The sequence below is a fragment of the Dama dama genome, chromosome 7 (assembly GCF_033118175.1).
Source record: "Dama dama isolate Ldn47 chromosome 7, ASM3311817v1, whole genome shotgun sequence".
NCBI classification, from domain to species: domain Eukaryota; kingdom Metazoa; phylum Chordata; class Mammalia; order Artiodactyla; family Cervidae; genus Dama; species Dama dama.
In genome coordinates, this window is record NC_083687.1 from 33858387 (window position 1) to 33879137 (window position 20751).

The 20751-nt window shown below is 41.9% G+C and overlaps 1 protein-coding gene across 4 annotated transcripts in view; it reads right to left on the reverse strand.

The window, feature by feature from the left end:
• Positions 1-3402: 3402 nt before the first annotated feature.
• The window catches only part of CARMIL1 (capping protein regulator and myosin 1 linker 1), a 303752-nt gene continuing 286403 nt past the window's right edge, over positions 3403-20751 (reverse strand). For 2 of the 4 annotated variants that reach the window (XM_061147459.1, XM_061147462.1), the window contains 6 exons: positions 17630-18065; positions 15806-15887; positions 13933-14136; positions 12615-12755; positions 10053-10202; positions 3403-4420 (listed from right to left, as the gene is read on the reverse strand). In XM_061147459.1, the coding sequence (XP_061003442.1) occupies positions 4284-4420; positions 10053-10202; positions 12615-12755; positions 13933-14136; positions 15806-15887; positions 17630-18065 (1150 nt within the window). In that variant the 3' untranslated portion in view covers positions 3403-4283. The remainder of the gene's footprint in view (positions 4421-10052; positions 10203-12614; positions 12756-13932; positions 14137-15805; positions 15888-17629; positions 18066-20751) is intronic. The other 2 variants (XM_061147460.1, XM_061147461.1) reach the window with 2 other exon arrangements.

A 20751-nucleotide genomic window follows, 5' to 3' on the forward strand; every position in this document is an offset into this window, starting at 1 on the left:
TGCTGTCCTGTCCTGCTCACTGGCCACCCCACACAGTTGGGCTGTTGCTCCAGGACATGGCTTCAGATGCGTAAGCTACCCTGACTGATATACCATTGACGTCTCTGTCACAAGAGGTGAAGACATTACAAAACGCCCACCCAGGTGGTTGAGCAAGGCATAAAAACACTGTTGGGGGCTAGAAGTGCTGGATGCGCAACATACAGGACCCCCACGGACATCAGGAGTAACCAGGGAATCCACTTTGTTGGCCGTGAAGTTCAGGAGCGGGCTGATGAGAAACACGCACACCAGCATCTCCCCCTGCCTCCCAAACCCACTGCTGCTGGGCTGTGAATGAGCTGCTTCAGCAGCTGAGATGGGAAACCCCCTCCCTCATCGTGTGGACACCTCCCAGGAGCGCCGGTCACAGTGCTGACGCCATGGTAACGCAGAGGCAACTGGTCAACACCATCCAAGTTCAGCAGTTGACTACCGAAGGACCATTGCCAGCTACTGGTCAGGACAGTAACACTTTTGTCCTCATCACAGTATCTACCCCAGGAGAGCACATTATAAAGTGGCCCTGAGGCTGGCAGCTAAGTCCCCATGGTTCGGGTTTGCCACCTTGTGGCAAAGAGGATTAGAAAAGGACTTAACAGGTTTCACCTGTCTCCTCCTCCCCCGCCCCACCTAAGAGGACTAAGGTAAGTAATCCAGGCCCCCCGCTAGAGAGGGGCGCCATTCCGCTCACCCTGAGGCCTGCTGTTATACGGCCTCTCCAGAACTTAGCACCAACTGTGAGGACTGCAGGGGGCTGGGCGGTGTGGTCCTGAGGCCAGGTCAGGGACCACAGGCAGTGGTTTTATGCCTTGCTCTAACTACTCAGTATGACAGTCTCTAGGTCCATCCATGTTGCTGCAAGTGGCATTATTTCATTCTTTTTAATAGCCAAATAATATTCCATTGCATATTCGTGCCACATCTTCTTTACCCTTATGTCAATGGACATTTACATTGTTTCCGTGCCCTGGCTATTGTAAACAGTGCTACAATGAACACTGAGGTACAAGTATCCCTTCAGACCCTGTTTTTCTCCAGATGTATGCCCAGGGGTGGGATTGCAGGATCATATGCTAGCTCTATTTTTAGTTTTTTAAGGAACCTCCATACTGCCCTCTGTAGTGGTTGTTACCAATTCACATTGCTATCAACAGTTTAGGAGGGTTCCCTTCTCTTCACATCCTCTCCAGCATGTATTTTTTGATGATGGCCATTCTGACTGGTGTGAGGTGATATCTCATCGTAGTTTTGATTTGTATTTCTTTAATAATTAGTGTTGTTGGGAGCATCTTTTTATGTGTTTTTTGGCCATCTGTATGTTTTTGGAGAAATGTGTAGATCTTCCACCCATTTTTTGATTGGGTTGTTTGCTTTTTTGAGCTGAATGAGCTGTTTGTGTATTTTGGAGATTAATCCCTTGTTGGTTGCTTTGTTTGCAAATATTTTCTTGCATTCTGTGGGTTATCTTTTTGTTTTGTTTACAGTTTCCTTTGCTGGGCAGAAGCTTTTACGTTTAATTAGGTCCCATTTGTTTGGTTTGTTTTCATTACTCAAAAAAGATCTTGCTGTGGTTTATGTCAGTGTTCTGCTGATGTTTTTCTCTAAGAGTTTATAGTATCCGGGCTTGCACCTAGGTCTTTAATCCATTTTGAGTTTATTTTTGTGTATATTATAAGGAAGTGTTCTAATTTCATTCTTTTACATGCAGCTGTCCAGTTTTCCCAGCACCACTTATTGAAGAGACCATACCATGGATTCTATAGTTTTGTTTTGTCCAGTCAAAACTTAGGAGAGAAAAAGAAAAATCAAAATCTAAGAGAGGAAAAAAACCACACTCTTCATCCTTCCGTTTTGTCTTCCCTCCTTTGTCTCCTACTCTGGTCTTCAGCAGTTTGGCCAAGAGGTTGGGTTCTGGGCTAAAGACATGGGTGTTGGGAATACTGGTTTCCAGTGGATTATATACCTTAGGAACCCCAAACATTGTAGTAACAACCTTGAGGGTCTGAAACCTCCATTTTCTTAGCACCTTATACAGTGGAAATGAGGGTCAGACTCAATCTACAACCTTCCACCAAGACCTCCCACTGGGTTCCTTCAATAAGCTAGAGAAGGCATTGGTTAACATTCTTGCTCTGAAGAAAAAGAGGGACGGGATGAAAATGACCACCACGTGATTTCCACTGCTGGGTCACACGTGGGCAGTGCTTTTAATCCAGAGCAAAAAAGTCTAAATCTTTTCATGGCCATCTCAATTTAGGATTTGTCCACTCAGAATTTTTTTTTTTTTTTTTTTTAATTGGGCTGTGCTGAGTCTTAGTTGCAGCGTATGAGATCTTACTTGCAGCTTGTGGGATCTAGTTCCTTGACCAGAGATTGAACCCGGGCCCTCTGCATTGGGAGCATGGAGTCTCAACCACTGGACCACCAGGTAAGTCCACACATTTGGGATCGAGGATGGGTGTAACACTGAAAAATCAGGGCTGTCCTGCCTCCTGCGATTTTCTGTTGTAATTTTTCTGTACATTTTCTCTTGCAAAGATAAAATGAATCATCATTTTCCCTTCAAGCTTGCAAAATTTTCTCTGGGAACAGTGTTCTGTAAACAGTGTGAGAGAAGGTGGATAGCGAACAGAAGCACCTGGAGCACCTGGGAAATGGGCCAGCTCCGGGCGGGGTCAACGTATGACATCTTTCCCGCCCCAGGGCGGATCGCCCCACCTGATTAACCAGCTGTCTGTTTCCCGCTTCCTGAATTTTCAGTGGCCGTTTTATAATTGCACTGACTTCTTTCCAACACCCGACACATGCCTCACCAATCGTTAGCCAAACAGCAGGTGCTATGGGGACCCAGACCATCCAATGCTGAACTAAGGAAAATGAAAGGTCAGCCTGCCCAGTCTAACTAGACAAAGAATGCATCCTCAAAACAAAGTGATTCCTGGGTTTTGAGCCCCTGTTTGGTATACCTGAGACGGGGTGTGAGTTACCAATAGCCTCATTCTTAGTTAAGGGCCTGCACATGGCACCAGTAGGAAAACCATGATCTGTAACTTCTCATTTGGTGAAGATTCCCAGACCTCTCCCAGCAGTCGTCCTGCTCATCTCACAGCGTCTTGGGATTTTTCAGAGACTCCAGCCCCGACTCCATTATCTGGGCTCTCGTGGACTCTCATAACCTTTTGATGAATTTCATGTTTTCCCCAAAGCTAAGAGCAGGCCATGAAATCAGCAAGTTGCATTTATTTAGGATGTAATAGGTTTTTGATAATCTGGGAACTGTAATTATTCTGGATTTTTAGAAAACAAAGCTCATTACCACAAGCCAATCCTCACTAAAAAAATCACTGGAGAAAGTCAAAATTCCACTTGTAAAATCATTTTATTGGTATAAATATACATATGAATAAAATACCTCAGCCTGTAATGTAAGTGAATATTTGTGAAATGTCTTAAAAAGTAGTATTTTGATTTTTTACAGGTGTCAAAGTATCTCTCTTAATCACACATTAAAAGCTAATATGCAGAACAGAAATTAAAGGCCTTCAAAAAACATGAATATTCATAAAAACCTCATTCCAATCAACTATATACATTAATCTGGGTGCATGGTAGAATCCGCCACGGGCCTTTCAAACTCGGTTCTTAACTAGCTTGTTGGTATCACAAAGGTCACCGTACCAAATGTAAATGTACAATTCCACATGGGGAAGGAAGAAGTTCCCCATGGGAGAATGTAAAACCATCCCCAAGATCTGATATATATAATTTATACAAACTATTAGTGTGCTCTGTTAATTACAGTGCAATTGCATACATCAAGAATAAACCGCTCTATCGAGTCAAGTGCAGGTTTGACACAGCTACATGCAGCAGTACCCCACGGTCAGCTGGATGGAGTCACTCAGGAGTATGTGTCCAGTGACCTCATTTATCTCCCCAAACTCACCTGACGGGGCAACCTTTAGCTGCCTCAGAGAAATTCAAGTAGGGCCCATGGGATAATGCTGGCATTCGTTGAAGGCAGATGAAGGAGTGCATAGAAATCAAATGCCAAGGGTTGGGAAAGGTCAAACCTGTGCTTTGATTCCCGAGAAATGGATTTGTTTTGGTTCTCGAGTAAAAAAGGAGAAAGAAAAAAGCACCAAGAGACAAATGCTTAGAAGAAAGAGATGTTGCCCTTGGTTCCTCTCTGATGGCTAACAAAAGCACCCCTCATGGTAAGACTTCTGCGTGGGTGACCATTACACAAAAATATACTCTCTCTCTGCCTCCTCCCCAGAGTCGCTGGACTTGCTGCCTGGCTGGCCGTCTTTACTGGAGGCCCACTGCTTTTGTTCTTGACACTCCTGGGCCTGCTGGCTCCAGCTCCTCCTGGACACTGAAAGGAAGGGAAGAAAGTCATTACGGTTGATGAACAAGGAGATGCTGGTGGCCTGAGCAGTAAGGGGCTGAGATAGGCAGGGGCCCTGAAGCGTGTGGGAGGGTTTGAGATGAACTTTCTCAGAAACAATTTTCCAAGTACATTTCAAGACTCTAAACAGAAATTAAAAACCAACCAACAAAACAACACAGAAAACATAAAAACCCCAGTCTATGAGAGGGTGAGCCTCTCATAGATGCGGTTGACCATCTGAGGGTGAGGACCCCAGGAGGGGAGGGTGGGGGTGGGAGCACGCGGAAGCCACTCTGTCCCGGGGGACCTCCTCGGTCACAGCTGCCCGTTCATGCGGCACAGAGCCCGGAGGTGGCACTGCGGGACAGGTATTCCATCCGCTGCCTTCTGCACACCATTTGGGGTTGGCCATCCTGCTTCAAGGACAGGATATGAGGAGGCCCTTCTGTGTCTCAGAAAACCTCAGTTTCACTCTCTAGGAAATGGAATAAAGTCTTGTGGAAATGAATTAATGCTGCCTCTATTCAATCCTTTAGGAACAGCTTCCAGGTTTAAAAAAAAAAAAAAAACAAATCTGCCATGTTTGTTGCCAGTTCTGACCACATGTGAAGATGGGGGAATCTACAAAGCAGTGACGAGAGAACAATGCCGGGCTGAGCCTTTGTGATGCGTCCTGCCAGGCACTGTGTTATCACTGTTACTCTCCACAACTACTGGGTAGGTTCTGTAAAACTTGGAATCGGGGTTTAAATTAAATCTTTCTCCAAAACCCATGTTCTTTTCAACTAAGTCATAGCTTCTCTGCTACTATACTTTGGGAAAGGTCCAGATGCAGCGTGGCTGTTAAGAGTTATTAAATATTACTCACCAAGTCTATTGTAGAGACATCACTTAAAAGCTAAAAATACCAAGCCCAGGCACTTTGTGTAGCTTGAAAGAGTGCAGCTACCTCACTACTCAGAAGTTTAAATATCCAACCAGGAACACAGTCCTGGAAAAGCAAGAGGATTCATTTGATGCTTCGAATCATTTTGATGTTAGCATTATGTTAAAAAAAAACTCATCTTGCCAGCAACTGGCTTTTTAAATGTTTCATCTGCTAAAGAATGTTGTTTTAGGAAGTGAAAACTCATGAAACCTAATAGGCAAAACGCAAACATAATAAAGTACTTCTCTTGCCAATCCTGCTGTCAGGGCCAGATTCTGATCTCTAGACAATAAAAATTTAAATTTTAATTATATTGAATTTACTCAAAATTCTTATAGAAGGATAAAATTTCATGATAAAAAAGTAATTTTTAAAAAAGTTTTGAGTTTTTACCCAACTGTTTTGAGCAAATTCTCAGATGGAGGGGAAAAGCAAAGAATAAATATTATATTGATTAGTTTATTTTTTTTAGTTTGACTTGGGGAAAAAAGGTAAGCAATTTTCTATAAATAATTTTCCCTTTCTCACAAACTAATTTGATACTAATAATATTTAAGTTCTGAACTTGTGTGTGTTTACTATGAGCAGGGGTTAGCAGAGAAAATTTATTGTATTTTGATCTTGAAATACTTTGCAATAATCTAACCTCAAAACAGATCATTACTAGTGAAATCAGCTAGAAAATCTTATTCATTTTAAAACTAAGTATTACTCAAATTTCCAACACTACAAATCCAAAGGAAGAAGTATGCTGATATATTGCTTGTTTATCTATTAGCTTGTGTTCTTAGATTAAAAAACCTTTCATTCTTCCCAATAGTTATAACATCCTCAGAATCCCAGGTCTCATTGACGTCATATGATATGAATATGACATCAAGAATACCCTTTAAAAATGGAGAAATTCCTATACTCAAATGTGTTTCTGTCACAGATAAAAACCAAGAACCCTGGACCAGGACTAACCGAAATTAAGTACCAATCCAACACAGGTTTCTTCCTGCAAAAAGTAAGACTGTCCTTCAGTCTCCATCCAAGTGACACTAACTTCTGAGTCCTCCAGGCCGGCGGGAAGGGGCGGGGGTGTACGCAAGTTAACAGGCTGAGTTGGTGACATAGAGCTGACCTGGTACCAGTCATGAGAGCAAAACTTCTAATTTGTCTGGCATAGTCACTGAGAGGAATAATGATATGCTGTTTCTGGAGGACTGTCAATGCAATTCACTATGGTGGTAACATTATTTAAAAATTCATTCTAAAAATATTCACTTTCACTGATTTAACTCTACCAGTTGTGAATGTGATAATGGGTATATAGCACCAGGCTGACATTTTCTTTGTATCATAAGTAAGGCACCATTCTTGGACAGGAAAACTGAGGCATGGTGAGATCAAGGAACTGTGTGCACAACTCACTTGTTTGAGTTTGAAAGCCAAAGCACTTGGTATTAGTCCAGATTGCTAGTGCAAACGACCTTAGTAGGAGGTGTGTTCTTTGTTATTTGTTTTCCAGCCTTTAGGCAGCATTACTTGATTGCATGTAATTAGGACAGTAATTACAAAATTACAATTATATTTAAGTAGGTTCAGTATTTCTGAATTCAGACTTCTTATTAACTCAGAGAAACTTTCTCTTAGGCAGCCTGATTTAATGCTTGAATTGTAACAGTGTTTGAAAGACTGTTTGACTACTTTAATGCAATAATTCATACATTAAAGTTCAAGAGCTTCTCTATGTGTCTATACACATTTATTACCATTCCAGGTACTGTTAAAATTATAAAAGATACCTGAGTAAGTAAACAGGCAATTTATTCAACAGAAATATTCCATGTATATTCATATCCTGTCTTCAGTGTTGATAACTGATAGAGAGGCTCAAATGTGAAATCTGTCATTCTTGAAGATGATCTGAGTTTGCATATATATATGCAAATACATATATATGCTAATTTTAGAGCATCTGAAATGTGCATATAAATTCAGAATTAGAGATTGATACAAAAATTTGAGCTTTTCTCTATTTTCAGCTCCACTGACATTCATATTTCCCAGGAGAAAAACATGATGACCTTTTTGAAATATTTTCTGACAAGCACTGAGTGTCAATGAACTGTTAAATTCCTTTCGAAGAATTCACATAGGGGTAGTAGAACCCAGATGTGGCGAAAAATGGGGAACATAGCACCGGGTTACAGATTATTAGCTACAACCAAATATTTGTTGGCTTTAGGCTGAATTATGGAAGAAGCAAGTGATACACTATAGGAATCTCAGATATAGGATGGCCTGTCCAAACAGGACACATTACAGTGCATACAAAGTCAAAACCAACTCTTTTCTTCAAGAAAATAGGACATACTCTAATGAAGACATCACAGCTTATATTAAACGTAGAGAGGAAATGATCTGAAATTCGAAAGATGTAATTACAAATACTTCCAGGAAAAGAAACTAAGCATTTTACCTGTCAAGTCAATATTAAAATAGCCACATAATAACCATGATAAAAATAGGCAGCATGCTTTGAGAACAAATAGCTTCTGTTTGTTTCACAGAGACATGATTTAGGAAGGTAAGAAAGCTGTTTTAGCATAAACAAAGCTGCTCTTAAAATACTTAAAACTACACACTGTGGTTTAACAGAATTGCTCTGCTAAATGCATTCGTTAACAAACTATTCAGAAAGCAGACTGCTATGCAATTCTCAGGGGTGAAGACAAGTGCTGGGAATCGGCACTAACAAAACAAGATTCAAATATTGTACATCAGATTATTTTAACTGAAGCTCCTCCAAAAATTATGCTTTTGGTTCCTGTTCATATCTCAAGAAATCTAGGCAGGAAAGCAAATCAAGATGGTCCTATTGAATTCCATCAAAATTTGACGTAGCCCATCACAATGAGAGCTTTAAACCAAAGAGGTCATCAAAAAAAAAAAAAAAAAAGAAAAGAAATCAGAGAGAATTTCTTGCCTCTCTAGGATCTGGCTTTTCTCTGGCTTCATCTTATTTTCACTCTAACTCAGAACCTCACTGGATGACCCGTGTGGTATGGCAAGTGGGCTCTTCATCCACGTGTTGTATAAACAGCTGTTGGTGGTCTCTTGAAAAATGAACATTACACTGCATGAAGGGTTCTTTGTTAACAACAAATGATTATAAGTCAACTGATGCAACAGTTCAAATGAAAATTTCCAAAATCTAGCAACATCTGGGTAACCTTGGGTGTCCTTATCAAAAGAGGCAATATAGAGCTTCTGATTTAATATAAATTCTTTTTTTCATAAAATGTCTTACTGTAATTTATGACTTGAAGATAACAGATTCTCTCGAAAATATTTTAAAATGAAGAAACAAGTCAGTTGTTTTCCTCTAGGGCAGGTGCTGCCCGGCCCAAACAGAAGGCGGCTTTCTTTATGCAGTGGGCCACATCCTTAACGCCACCCTATCACCTGGCTAGTGTGTGCTGGGCCACCAGGCAAGTCAGAGGCCATGGCTTATCTCACAGTATCTGGTCAAGAAGGCTGACTCCAATGCTGTTGCTGGTGGGAGACTGGTAGATGCTTGCTCCGTTGTTCTTGTTTTTAACTGTGTCAGGGAAAGTCCTCAAAGACAACAGTTCCTACTGAGACGTCATAACTCACTGGACTACTAAGCTATAAGGTAGGTCAAAGGTTTGAGAATGGTTTAGCCTTTTTCAATAAACAGAAATTATCCCTATTTTAAGTTCACTTCCACTGACCTGCCTTCTGTGATGCTTTCTGAAGAGGCGGTAAGGGAGTGTGGGATTATGGCTAGACTGTGGACACTTTATCCCTGGAGCCACCTACCCTCATATGTTACTTTATCAGATGGTATAACAGGGAGGCGGGGGGGGGGGGGGGCGGGGAAAGCCTATTCCAAGGGAAGAAATCCCTTAAACAAGCTTCAGATATCAAAATATTTAATATCTCTTTTATGATACTAAAACTTTCTTTAAAAGACTTTAAGTCATATTTATAAAAAGCGATTAACCAGGGAGATGATGAATACTTAGTCATAGAAAAGCCATTTCCTCTCTCAGTCAGCAGTACTTATTCTAAAATTTCCCAATGGAGATAAAAGCTGATTTAAAATCCGTTGCCTGGGACCGTCCTCACCTGAACAGAACTTTACAGGATGTATACAGTGTCAAAATTGGAAGACACTTATTGGGTAACTGTTGTAAAATAATATGAGGTTCAAAAGTAAACTGGTACTTTTCCTTTCTTCTTACAGGGTTACAAAGTGTCCACTGAAAGATTACCTGTATCCTTTGCTAGAAGAGTGCAAGGTAAGGTGTTTGGCTAACATTCTCTAAAGGTAACTGTGTTGCTCTTTAGAAGAGTAAAGAGAGAAAGGAAGAGAATAGGAGACATGACCCCAAATATAAAAATCAACCTCCATGATCACAAAAATTTGAAAGGACAAGTCACCATAATCCCAAGTAACTTGGTCCTCCTCGTAAGAATTTCTGATTTTAGTTTTTTAAGGCAATACTTTTTGCCCCCCAATGGAAGGACCATCCTGCTGCCATTTAGAAAAAAAAAAATCAATTGTATGATCAATCCCTGACCCAGTCCCAGGATAGAAGTTACTCAAAGTTTGTTTTTGTTAGTGCCAGTTCATAAGCTTTGGGACAGTGAGGGATGATAAGTGAAGACTCTAACCATTTGTTGGCTGTGACTTCCTGTGCCCAATTGCATTCACTTCCTCTTCTGCAATGGTGGAGTACAGTTTTGAAGGTCTTTTCCCTCTACCGGAAGGCTTGCCACTGTCATGATCTGAATGCCTTTTGTAATAATCTCCTCTTTGCACTACTGAGGAAAAGGGATCCATTTTACCCTTTATAGTAGCAAATACATCAACGTGTTGACATTAGTATTAAAAAATATTAATATTAAAACTTAAATATCAGCTTACCCACCCCGCTTAAGATTCAAGGTACCTCCAGTGTTGGTCCTGAACAGACACACCATTATCTACAGAATTCAACAGCCAACATTATGGAAATGTCGTGCAAAATGAGGTGAGCTCCGAGTCTGCCCCCAAAATATAACTAACAGAAAGGCCCCCGCGTTACTGTTTCAATTCCAAGATGGATTAACAAAATTCACATTCACTATGGAATAATCTGGAAGAAGCACAGCCGTTTACCTGATTCAGAAATGAGTTGGGCACGCTAGTCCAGAGGGAGGCACAGAACAAGGAAATGAAGTAACCAGCATGAATAATGTACAAGAAAGTAGGAATGGGGACAACAGGAACAGTTTTCTAAAGGAAAAGAGGGCTTGCAAGTGGCTCTCATTCCTGGGCCAGCTTAGTGGACAGGCTGAAAAATAAACTGAAGTCAAAACATTACCACCTCTCACATATACCAACTGTTCTGAGACCTCATGTATATTTTCTAGTCCAATTTCAGTTTCAGGGAACACCATCAGAATGATCTCAGAGATTATCCTGGATCCCAGATGGGAAAGCAGTGATTTCTGTAGCTCTCCAGTCTTCAGCTGGAAAGATGGGGGGTGTGGGGAAGGGAATCAAGCATCTACCTGTGAAGCCCTGATATGTTTGAGAAGCAACACATTCATTCCTAAGTTCCTAGGGAAAGAACACCTAACTTTCTCAAAGCAGCCAAGGACCTGCCTGTAGCATCCAGTATTTCACCCTCTTGGTTAATGCTAGAGGCGCCATGGTACACGCTCTTTTACTCAGGAGGCTGGTGGGTTACTCTGGGCCTCGTCTTAGGCATCTTAGAAAATGTCCTTTTTCAAAAATGTTAAGCAGTTATTTCTTGTTCAGCCCTCAGCCCTTTTCTTTTCAATCCATCCATATTTCCAATTGCTTTTGACAAGATGAACATTCCTACTTACCCTTACTACTCCTCCATGCCTTCCCATTTCTCACCAACAAAATTCTTTCAGACATTTTTCAAAGCTTCCTTGTAAGTAAAGACACAAAGATAGCGGTTGCAGAAAGGGAAAGATGAGGGTAGGATGGGGAAGGGACTGTGTGGTTTGAGCAGGCAGTCACTCTGACCTGACACAACAACTAATTCCTCTTTCTAGACTAAGGCTTTCAAAGGCTGTGGCTATAATACTGAGTCCTGTATTTATTGATCACCCAGTGTGAAATGACTAAGTGGCAGCCATCATTCAATGACTTTAGTTTCTCTGTTTGACAGACTAGTTTATCAGCTTTGGTCAAACCCCACCCCCGACCTTCTTTAATTTACAGCCAGTAGGTAAGTGAAGTTTGTTCACATCAAATAAATCTGCAGAATGGAGATAAGAAAGCAGGCTGTGCTATTTTTTATGAGACTCTCAGACAGTACTCAGAAACATTTCCCATTAATTTCAACCCAAAAGAAAGTGTGCCACAGTAGGAAGATGTCACAATCAGAGCGATGAAAGAATTCTAAAGCATCAAACAATCTAAAATAAAACCAAGCAACCCCAAACCACGCTGAGAGCTATCTGGACATGGGCGACGATGGCTCCAGATAATTTCTTAATAGGTGGGGCTTAGAGTTGGCAATTACACTTGATGATAGACAGACGTAACTGCACATTGAACAGAATGGGAGAAGTGGGAAAAGACAAGGTGGGGTGCAAAAGTCAGCCCAAACACACCTCGCCTCCACAGACGACAATATTTGATCTGATTCTGGGAGACAGCATTCAAGCCCTGGGATTATCTTGCTCTGCTCCCACCCCAGCAAAGTAAAAGAAACATACTGGTATGACAATGCTATGAGAACACCCATGCAAGTGACACATCTGAGAATGAGGAGCACCTGACTTCCCGACCTTACATAAGCTAACCATCTACCGGGTCTCCCAGGCCTGTATGAGCCACTCCTGAACCATAGTGTCAGAAACTGACCACCAGGGGGAGCTCTTCTGAGAAACAGTGGACCCTAGAAACCTATAGGTAGCCCCAAACAGTCACAGAACATTGTTGTTGGCATTCCTAATACACGAGGGGTCAGTTCAGGAGCAGCTAGAGATTACTATTACAAAGACCTTTGGGCTGAGTGACGCTATACAAGGAGTAAAAGTGTAACTCTTTAAGACCCAATATCACCAACAATGTTGAATCGAGTCTGCTCTGGTTCCAAAATGTAATCCAAATGTAATCCAAGAAACTGACAAACTCTAACCAAGATGAATTCCTTTCTCTAGAAATGACTCTCCTTGCGGGAGAGCTAATGCAGAGAAAAAATATCTTACCTTCCCGGGAAAAGGTCCTGGGACTGGGCTGTGGGCTGCCTTGGCCATCTCTCTCTTTGTCTGCAGGAACTTTTTTCAAGACGGGCGGAAGAAGAGCGACTTTAGGAGAACCCGGACTGGATGGAGAGTCTGGGACATCCTCTGTGGAGACAAAAGACACCCATCAAACTAGATTTCTAAAGCATAAGCTGGGCCAGTCTTTAAATACAAATGACTAATAATCTGTTAAAAAACATCATAGTTTTTCTGGCCAAAAATTAGTTTCATAGCCCAGTGAAGTAACAAACAATAGAAAGAAAAAACTTACAAAGAGTTAAAAGCCTACAGATATGAATATACCTTGCGGACAGAATTTCAGTTTCAGAATTTCAATGAGCTGATACTTGAAAATTAGACTGTAGGTGAACTAAATACTCCTGCCTCAAACACAAAGGCCATTTGATTTTCTTAAAATAAGTGATGGTTATATAACCCACTGACTTTACCTGCTCTCCAATCCAGTACAGTGGTCACCATATGTATATAACATAGATTTGTACTTTCAGGAGTGGGGATGCATGTACCTACATATACATACTGAGATCAGTTAGAATAACTTAAAATCATGGACTTTGAGGACCAGAAAGGCCTGTGGTGAATGAACACTGTACAACTGGAGAGAATAAATGACCTGCTAAGATAAAAAGATGGCAAAACAGCTCTTCTCTTATTTCTGAAGGCGGTCCTGTTTCAGTCTAATTGAAAGGAAAAACTGAATTGCACTCCCTTTCTCTTCTCTATCACCAGCAAGGTAATTCTCCGTGTGTGCATGTGTGTACACACGGACAGTGGGGGCTGTGTGCCTCTGACATGTTATTTACAACATCAGGCCCATAGTTTGCCCAGCCCTGTTCTAAACCCTAAATATTTCACAGGATATCGGATAAAAACAGAGCAACTTAACGCTTTCCCTAATTGTGGCTCTCATCCTTAAACTGTGGCTTTCTGAAGGGTCCGAGCACCTGGACTCCGCCCGCAGAAAGTTACGCCGAGCACCGCCAGGGGGCGAGCGGCACACATGGGTGCTTCCCCCATCCTGCCTTCGACCCACAGCCCTGAGTGCAAGGACGGTCCCTGAGTGGGTGCGCTGGTTGCTGAATGAAGGAACCCTTCAGCCTCGGTCACTTTAGCAAGTTTCTCCCGGCCCTCTCCTGCAGACACACCCCCTAGTCATGTTCACCAGACTCCCTGGAAACCACCTGTGGAGGCCCAGGCCCTCCAACTTGGGAAGCCACCTGGTCACAGGGTTAATTCCCGACCAGCAAAAACCAGTCCTTACCAGGCCGCGAGGCAGTTCTTGGTTTCTGCGGAATGGTGGGTCGTGCCGCCAGGTTGGGTTTCGGGGCCTGCAGGAGGGGCTTCGGGCTGGTGGGCCTGTTGGAAAAGTTCCGGGGCCTCGAGCCCGCCTCCGCCTTGAGCTCAGCTTTGGCATTCTTTTCTGGGGTTCCCAAACCGAAGCGGTTCTCTGGATGTGCTTTAGGCACTAAAATGAAAACGGGCACAAAAAACACACTTTACTGTAAAACTCAAAGATGAAAGAAACAAATCCTTTAGAGACGTCTATAGTTGTTTATAATTTCTCAGCTGTTTTATTTCATAGAAGTATAGTTGACTTACAATATTTGTTTCATGTGTACAACATAGTGATTCAATATTTTTGTAGACTATATTCCATATAATGTAGTTATAAAATACTGGCTATATTCCCTATGCTGTACATTATAGCCTCTATCTTATTTTGTACCTGGCAGGCTGTATCTCTTCATCCCCTTCCCCAGTCTTGCCCCTCCCTCCCAGCCCTTCCCCACTGGTAACAGTTAGTTTGTTTTCTGTATCTGTCACCAAAGATATTTTAGAACAGAAACACGCTATTCTAGCACGTTTTTAGAATCAAAACATGCTGGTGGAAACTAAGATTCTTGGTAGAAAAACAGTGAACTCGATGGCGCTCTTCTGATCACCTCTGACTATTCCACGGATGACAAGCCTCATGTTTAATAGGGTACATGCCCATAGGGGCATACAGGGGCAAGAGCAGGTCTCAACGCATTTGAAGCACTCAGATCTTCCTTAGATCCGGCACAAGGTTCAGTATAACCAACTATAGGCACCTCTGTTCTGGACGACTCTGGAGTCGGGATGCAGGCTCTGGGGGAGGAGGACTGTGCCCCAAACCTCAGGTTTCATGAGAACTACTCCAGGAGCATCATCTCCTGCCCTGCCTCCACCCCTTCTGCTGCCTTAATTTATCCAGATAACAGGGAAATATAAACTGGCTGAACGTGTGTTATAGTCTAACTCTTTCCTTATGAAAATGCTAAAGTTCAACACAAGAACGTCAAACAGCAAAATGAGGTGATTTCCGCACAATTAACAAGTTACTCTCCAGTTTCCATCTAAAGTCTCTTATTCTCTTAGTACACCTAAAAAGCCAAAGGGACAAAGGATGTTGAATATTCCTGGATGTTCAAGCTGAGAGAAAAGAGCATTCCCTCATGTCAATTAAAGGGGTTCCATGCTACATACTATATATGGCTTATTTTAAAAAGACATCAGCAAAACAGACTCATGGATACAGGAAACAAGCAGGTGGTTACCTGAGGGGTAGAGGGGTGAGGGAGATTAAGAGACATAAACTTCCAGAGACAAAATAAGTATACCACAGGGATGAAATGTACAGCCTGGGGAAGGAATACAGTCACTAACATTGTAATAACTTCATATGGTGACAAATGGTAACTAGACTTGCCGTGATGATCATCACTTTGTAATAGAAATATCAAATCACCATGGTGTGCACCTGGAACTAACTCAGTGGTCTAAGTCAATTCCACAACAATAATAATAAATTTCATCAGCCATGCCCCCTCTCTTTTTCCCCTCCCCAAATGCCCCCAGTTTAGGAGTTCGTCTCAGTGAAATCTCTTCCCTTTGTGGAATCAGGAAAGGTGCCTTATCTAGGTGCTAGGTTATTGTGGTGGGAATGCACCCCTAAGTGGAGCTGGGGCAGGTGAAAGGCTGTGGTCTTCTATGGCAAGTCAAGGTCCATTCTTGCTCTTCATCTTTATTTTCCTTCTGTCAATCACATGTGACTCCTGGGACCAGAAGGTAATAGTTTGTCCTAAGGGGGTGATGGCAGTGGCCTGGCTTACCAGCCCCACTTCCATCCGACCGTTCTGTGCTGCTCAAGGCCAGGCTGGAAGAATCCGAGGAGACGGCATCGTTCCCAAGTTTCTAAAAAATTCAAGCACGCCACCACAAAAGTGCATAGTTATTTAAAGTGTCAAGAGAAAGAACAAAGCAGATCATAAGTGGTAACAAATAATGGCTCCTTAACTCTCCTGCCATGACATTGACTGTGCCCGACTTCTCCCTGAGGCTCTGCTGCTGAGACAACACTACAGGAAACACTAGATGGCGCTCTAAGATCACTGGTGTATGTCTTGAGCAACTTAAACCATAAGAATTTTGTCACTTGGAGCCCATCTATTTATCAAATCCAACGCACAAGGAAGAAAAACCCTCCAGCACTTCCCATTTTTCTACCAAAAGACAGCTATGTTCATCGATGGAAACAGTGATAAACAGCTCATTAGTCAAAACAGCACATTCCTTGTTGTAAAGAAAGTCTATAAAACAGACTAAAATGTAAACATTTCCTAGGGGATCTGACTCACCAAAGATGTGGTCACAGTATTTACTCAGAATTCTGGCCAGTGAAGGCCACATCGTGCCTCCCTTGTTGAGTTAACAGAATATAGTTTTATCCCAATTCTCTTCTGAGAGCTAATGAGTGAGTTAGGAGGGACCTGTAAGTAGAAAATTGCTAGAAAACGGTGGTGGTGCTGGTGGAAGAACTACGGTGAACAGCTGTAAAATCATGTGGAATGCAGGATTTAGTGAAACAATAATCAATATCTTTAGAAGTAATATAAAACAAGCCCTCCGTGTCCTGGTATAACCACTTACTTTCTGAAAATCATGAGTTCATTAAGATGAACTGTTTTATTCTGATACTTCAAATAAAGTTGGAGAACCCAGTTTTATAAACATAAAAGAGCTCAAAATAGTGCACAGACACCAAAACCTGAGTTAAATGAATATATTCATCTTAATTAATTGTTAATCATGATAAGGGCCTAACCCTCAAGTAGCTGAGGACAGGAAAAATATAGAGGTAAAAAAGGGGAAGAAAAATACACAACTTACACTTTATATTAATAGAGGTTCAGAAATAAGTAATGCATGAAGTCAGATTTGGGGGTACTTAGTTCAGTTCAGTCGCTTAGTCACGTCCGACTCTTTGCGACCTCATGGACTGCAGCATGCCAGGCTTGCCTGTCCATCACCAACTCCCGGAGCCTACTCAAACTCACGTCCATCGCATTGGGGGTACTCAGCAGTTTTTAAATGATAAAATGTGTCTTCATAGCAACACATCTCCATGGTCAAGTATTCGATTAATTCTAACAGAATACTTTGCCTTTTAAACCTTGAATTTAGCAAAGAACTTTCAGGTTTGGAAAAGGACATAAACTCTGGAAATAACTGGAAAACATCTCCCTGGATAGAACTAGAATCTGGTTTCAATCATTTTATTTGCCTGTCAGTTCTGCTATCTCCAGTGGCCCTTGGGTCTCTGTTTGGATTCTACACTTTCCCCAGAGTGGAGCACGTCCTTGGCACACCTGTCACGTGTTTGTGACAGGCACAGGAGCACCTGGGCAGGTGAGACCTGGACCTTCAGCTGCTGCCCGACCTCCCAAGCCTGAGGCTCTTCAGGGGCGCATGACCCTAGTGCTAGTAGAAAAACATGGCCAGGTCCTGTCTGTGCTCTGCGTCCTTTAGGAAAGAGCCATTGGTTTGGGGATTTTTATTTAACTCATAGGCTGTTTTCCTGTACCTGTCTTGCCCATAAAAACTGCGTGGAGACAAAAATGACAAAGGCAAGCAAGTCAAGAGACCCCCTCCCTTACCTTCAGCGAGCAAGCGGCCTTGGCTTTCATCTCCTGCTTGGCTTTCATCTCCGCCAGCAGCCCGCTGCCCATCATCTGGACCCCGTACCTTCGCCCGCCCTGGGGGCTGCCCTTGCTGTCACTCCGGTCCACCTTCCCCACGTCTTCCCCTTGACTTTCTTCCAGGGAGTCGGGTGTTTTGATCTCCTCCGTCCGATCAGCACTGCCGTTGTGCTCGGCTGGCTTCGTGTCCTTCCTGGGGGCATCCACACCTGGACTTCTGACTCCCGCCTTGGGGGAGGAGAGTTCTTCTGTTGTCAAGAGTGTGGAGGACCGCTCAGGTTTGGTCCGGGGTTTGATTAAATTGAGAAAGCCAGTTTTCCGAAAGTCGCGTTTTTTCTTCTCATCTCCTCCTTCACTAAGCTCGTGGGACTCTGAGCCCCTCGCAGACCATCGCCTGTGATTCAAAAGAAAATCCTGTTGGGTTTACTGTAATTAAAGCTTCAGCAAGAGTCACTCAAAATAGAAATAGGGAGATGGCTGCTTATATAGCAACAATTACTGAAACATTTTAAAAACTTGACTTGGAAATAGGAAGGTTGAATATCATCATCATATCCACGGGTGAGGAAACTGACGCACATAAAAATTAAGAATGAGAATCTGAAGGTATTATTGGGAGGACTGAGAGCAGAGGTGAGTTTTTCTGTTTAAATGCTCTAGTCAAGTGCCTCTCCACTCATAAGAACTTTTAGAAGAGGTAGCTCCACTCACGGCATAGATGGCTGACTGCCTTATTTAATTTGGAGGGCGCTGGAAAGGCCCAGATTTCCCCTTAAGTGCCTGTAATCCCTCCACAATCATTAGATGACATCTGAAATCCTGCCCTAAGTGCTCAACTCAAACCAAGATCCAGATCCTTGCTTAAATGTAAAAATAAATTATAAAAATAAAAAGCACTATTCAAAACCAAAAGAAATGTAATACCACGAAAAGAGGCAATGACATGAAAAAGCAGCCAATGAGCTTTGGGAGAGGTTTTTCAGAATATTCTGGACATTCAGAAACTTGGGAAATGGATGGGGGGAAAGTAAATGATTTGGGCTGAATGCAAAGTATCATGAGAACCTTTCACTTAGAACTGGAAGGTACCCATGTAGCTCCTCTGAGTCCCCAGGAAAATCCCAGCAGGAGAATTTTTTTAAAAAAGGAAAAAGGCCTAAGCCCCAGAGAGGAGAAAAAGCAAAAACAATAGTTTGGAAGCCAAAACAGTTAGGAGTGGAAACTGACTTCATAAATCTGGGAAAGCTGACCCCTGAAGTATTAGTTGGGAAGGCCCAGAAGCAAATGGATTTCAGGTGAAGCGAAACAGAATGTGCCATCCCATAATATGCCTGTGGCATAGGATCATTTTAGGCTGGTTATTTTTAAGAAACAGCAGACACAGGGGAAATTTCTCTTCTGTAAGAGAAATACACATTTATACAGAAAATCACCATGTGTAAGGGTGTGTACCTCTCCAAACCAGGAGAAGCTGGATGACTAGGATCCCTAGAAATTTATCCACAGAGAAGGGCCGGGACCTAAACCTGCAATAACAACCTTACCCCTTATTTTCCTGGTTTACGATAACCTCTCCAAACTCTTTCTTCCGTCTTTAGCTGAAGTTTGTATTTAATGTGGTGCTGTGGGCCATTTCAAGGAGTTACTCAGTGTATCTGGGTATCTCCCATGTATACAGGAGGTATATGTGTTAATAAACTCCATGAAACAAGAATAATAGAAAAATCTGCTAGCAGAAATGGAAAACTCAAGTTTGGAAGATAAGACTGAGAAAATCTCCCAGAAAGCTGAGGCAGGGAAGGGTAAGAAAAAGATGAAAAAACAGAAGAGAAACAGTTAAAAAAAAAGAGAAGAAATACAGTTTGAATAATAGAAGTTTAAGTAAAAGAATACAGAGAAAAAGGAAGCAAAGCAATTATGAAAAATAATTCAAGAAAAATTCCAGAACCAAAGGACCCAAATTTCCAGATTGAAATAGCTCATGAGTGCCTTACAAATGGGTTTTAACAAAACAAGATTAAAAAAACCCACATGATCTTATGACATCATCATAAGATGTCAATATACCAAGAACAGAGAGAAGATCCCAAATACTTTCTGAGAAGCAGAAAAGCAAGCCACAAACAAAGGATGAGGACTCAAGATGACATTGGATTCTTAGAGCAACATTAGAAGTAAGAGGATAAGGGGACCAGGTTTTCAAAATTCTAAAGAAAGATGGATTCCAATCCAAAGTTCTGTAGCTGTCACAGTATTAACCAAAATGCAAGACATATGAGTTTCAGAAACTCACCTCCTGTGCTTCCTTCTTCAGCAAGTAAGCAGAGGAGGTGCTGCCCCAAAACAAGAGTGAAGTAAGGAAGAGGATAATCCGGCCAAAGGAAACAGGAAAGACACAGGAATAAGTGAGGAGAGACCCCCAGCAGATGGTGAAGTGGGGATCCCAGGAGGACAACAGGGACCAGACCTAAAGCCCAGGCTGGGGTGGTCAGACAGTAGTGAAGTACGTGCCCAGGAAGATGAAACTGAGAAGATGGGAGGAAATTGAGAGAACATTCATATCTTTACAGAGATTTAGAAGGTATGTCAGTGACAGGGATACAGAAAACTAAGCAAATGCAAAAGGGGACAATTATTAACTCCAGGGAAAATACAAAGTTGTAAAGGAAAGGAAATATAATCACTGCATATTATATAACCCAGCTATGAACATTTACATGCTTATAATGAAGTAAACATTACATACTGATGTAACCAACTATTATGACATAGCTAAGATGAAAAATGTGATAGTGGAAATGGAAAACTCAAGATTGGAAGGTAAGACTGAGAAAATCTCAGAATTGAGGCAGGGAGGGATAAGAAAAAGATGAAAAAATAGAAAAGTGTGTGTGTGTTTGCCTTCATGCATTTGGGGGACAGTAGGGTCAGACTATGTAGGAGCTACATTATCATCCTCTATAGTAAGAAGCCACTAGTTATGGTCACTATTTAAAACTGAAAAATAAAGAAATAGCAACAACAAAAAAGTTATTATGAACAATGGAAACAAAATTAAAAAATAGCTAAAGGAATAGAAA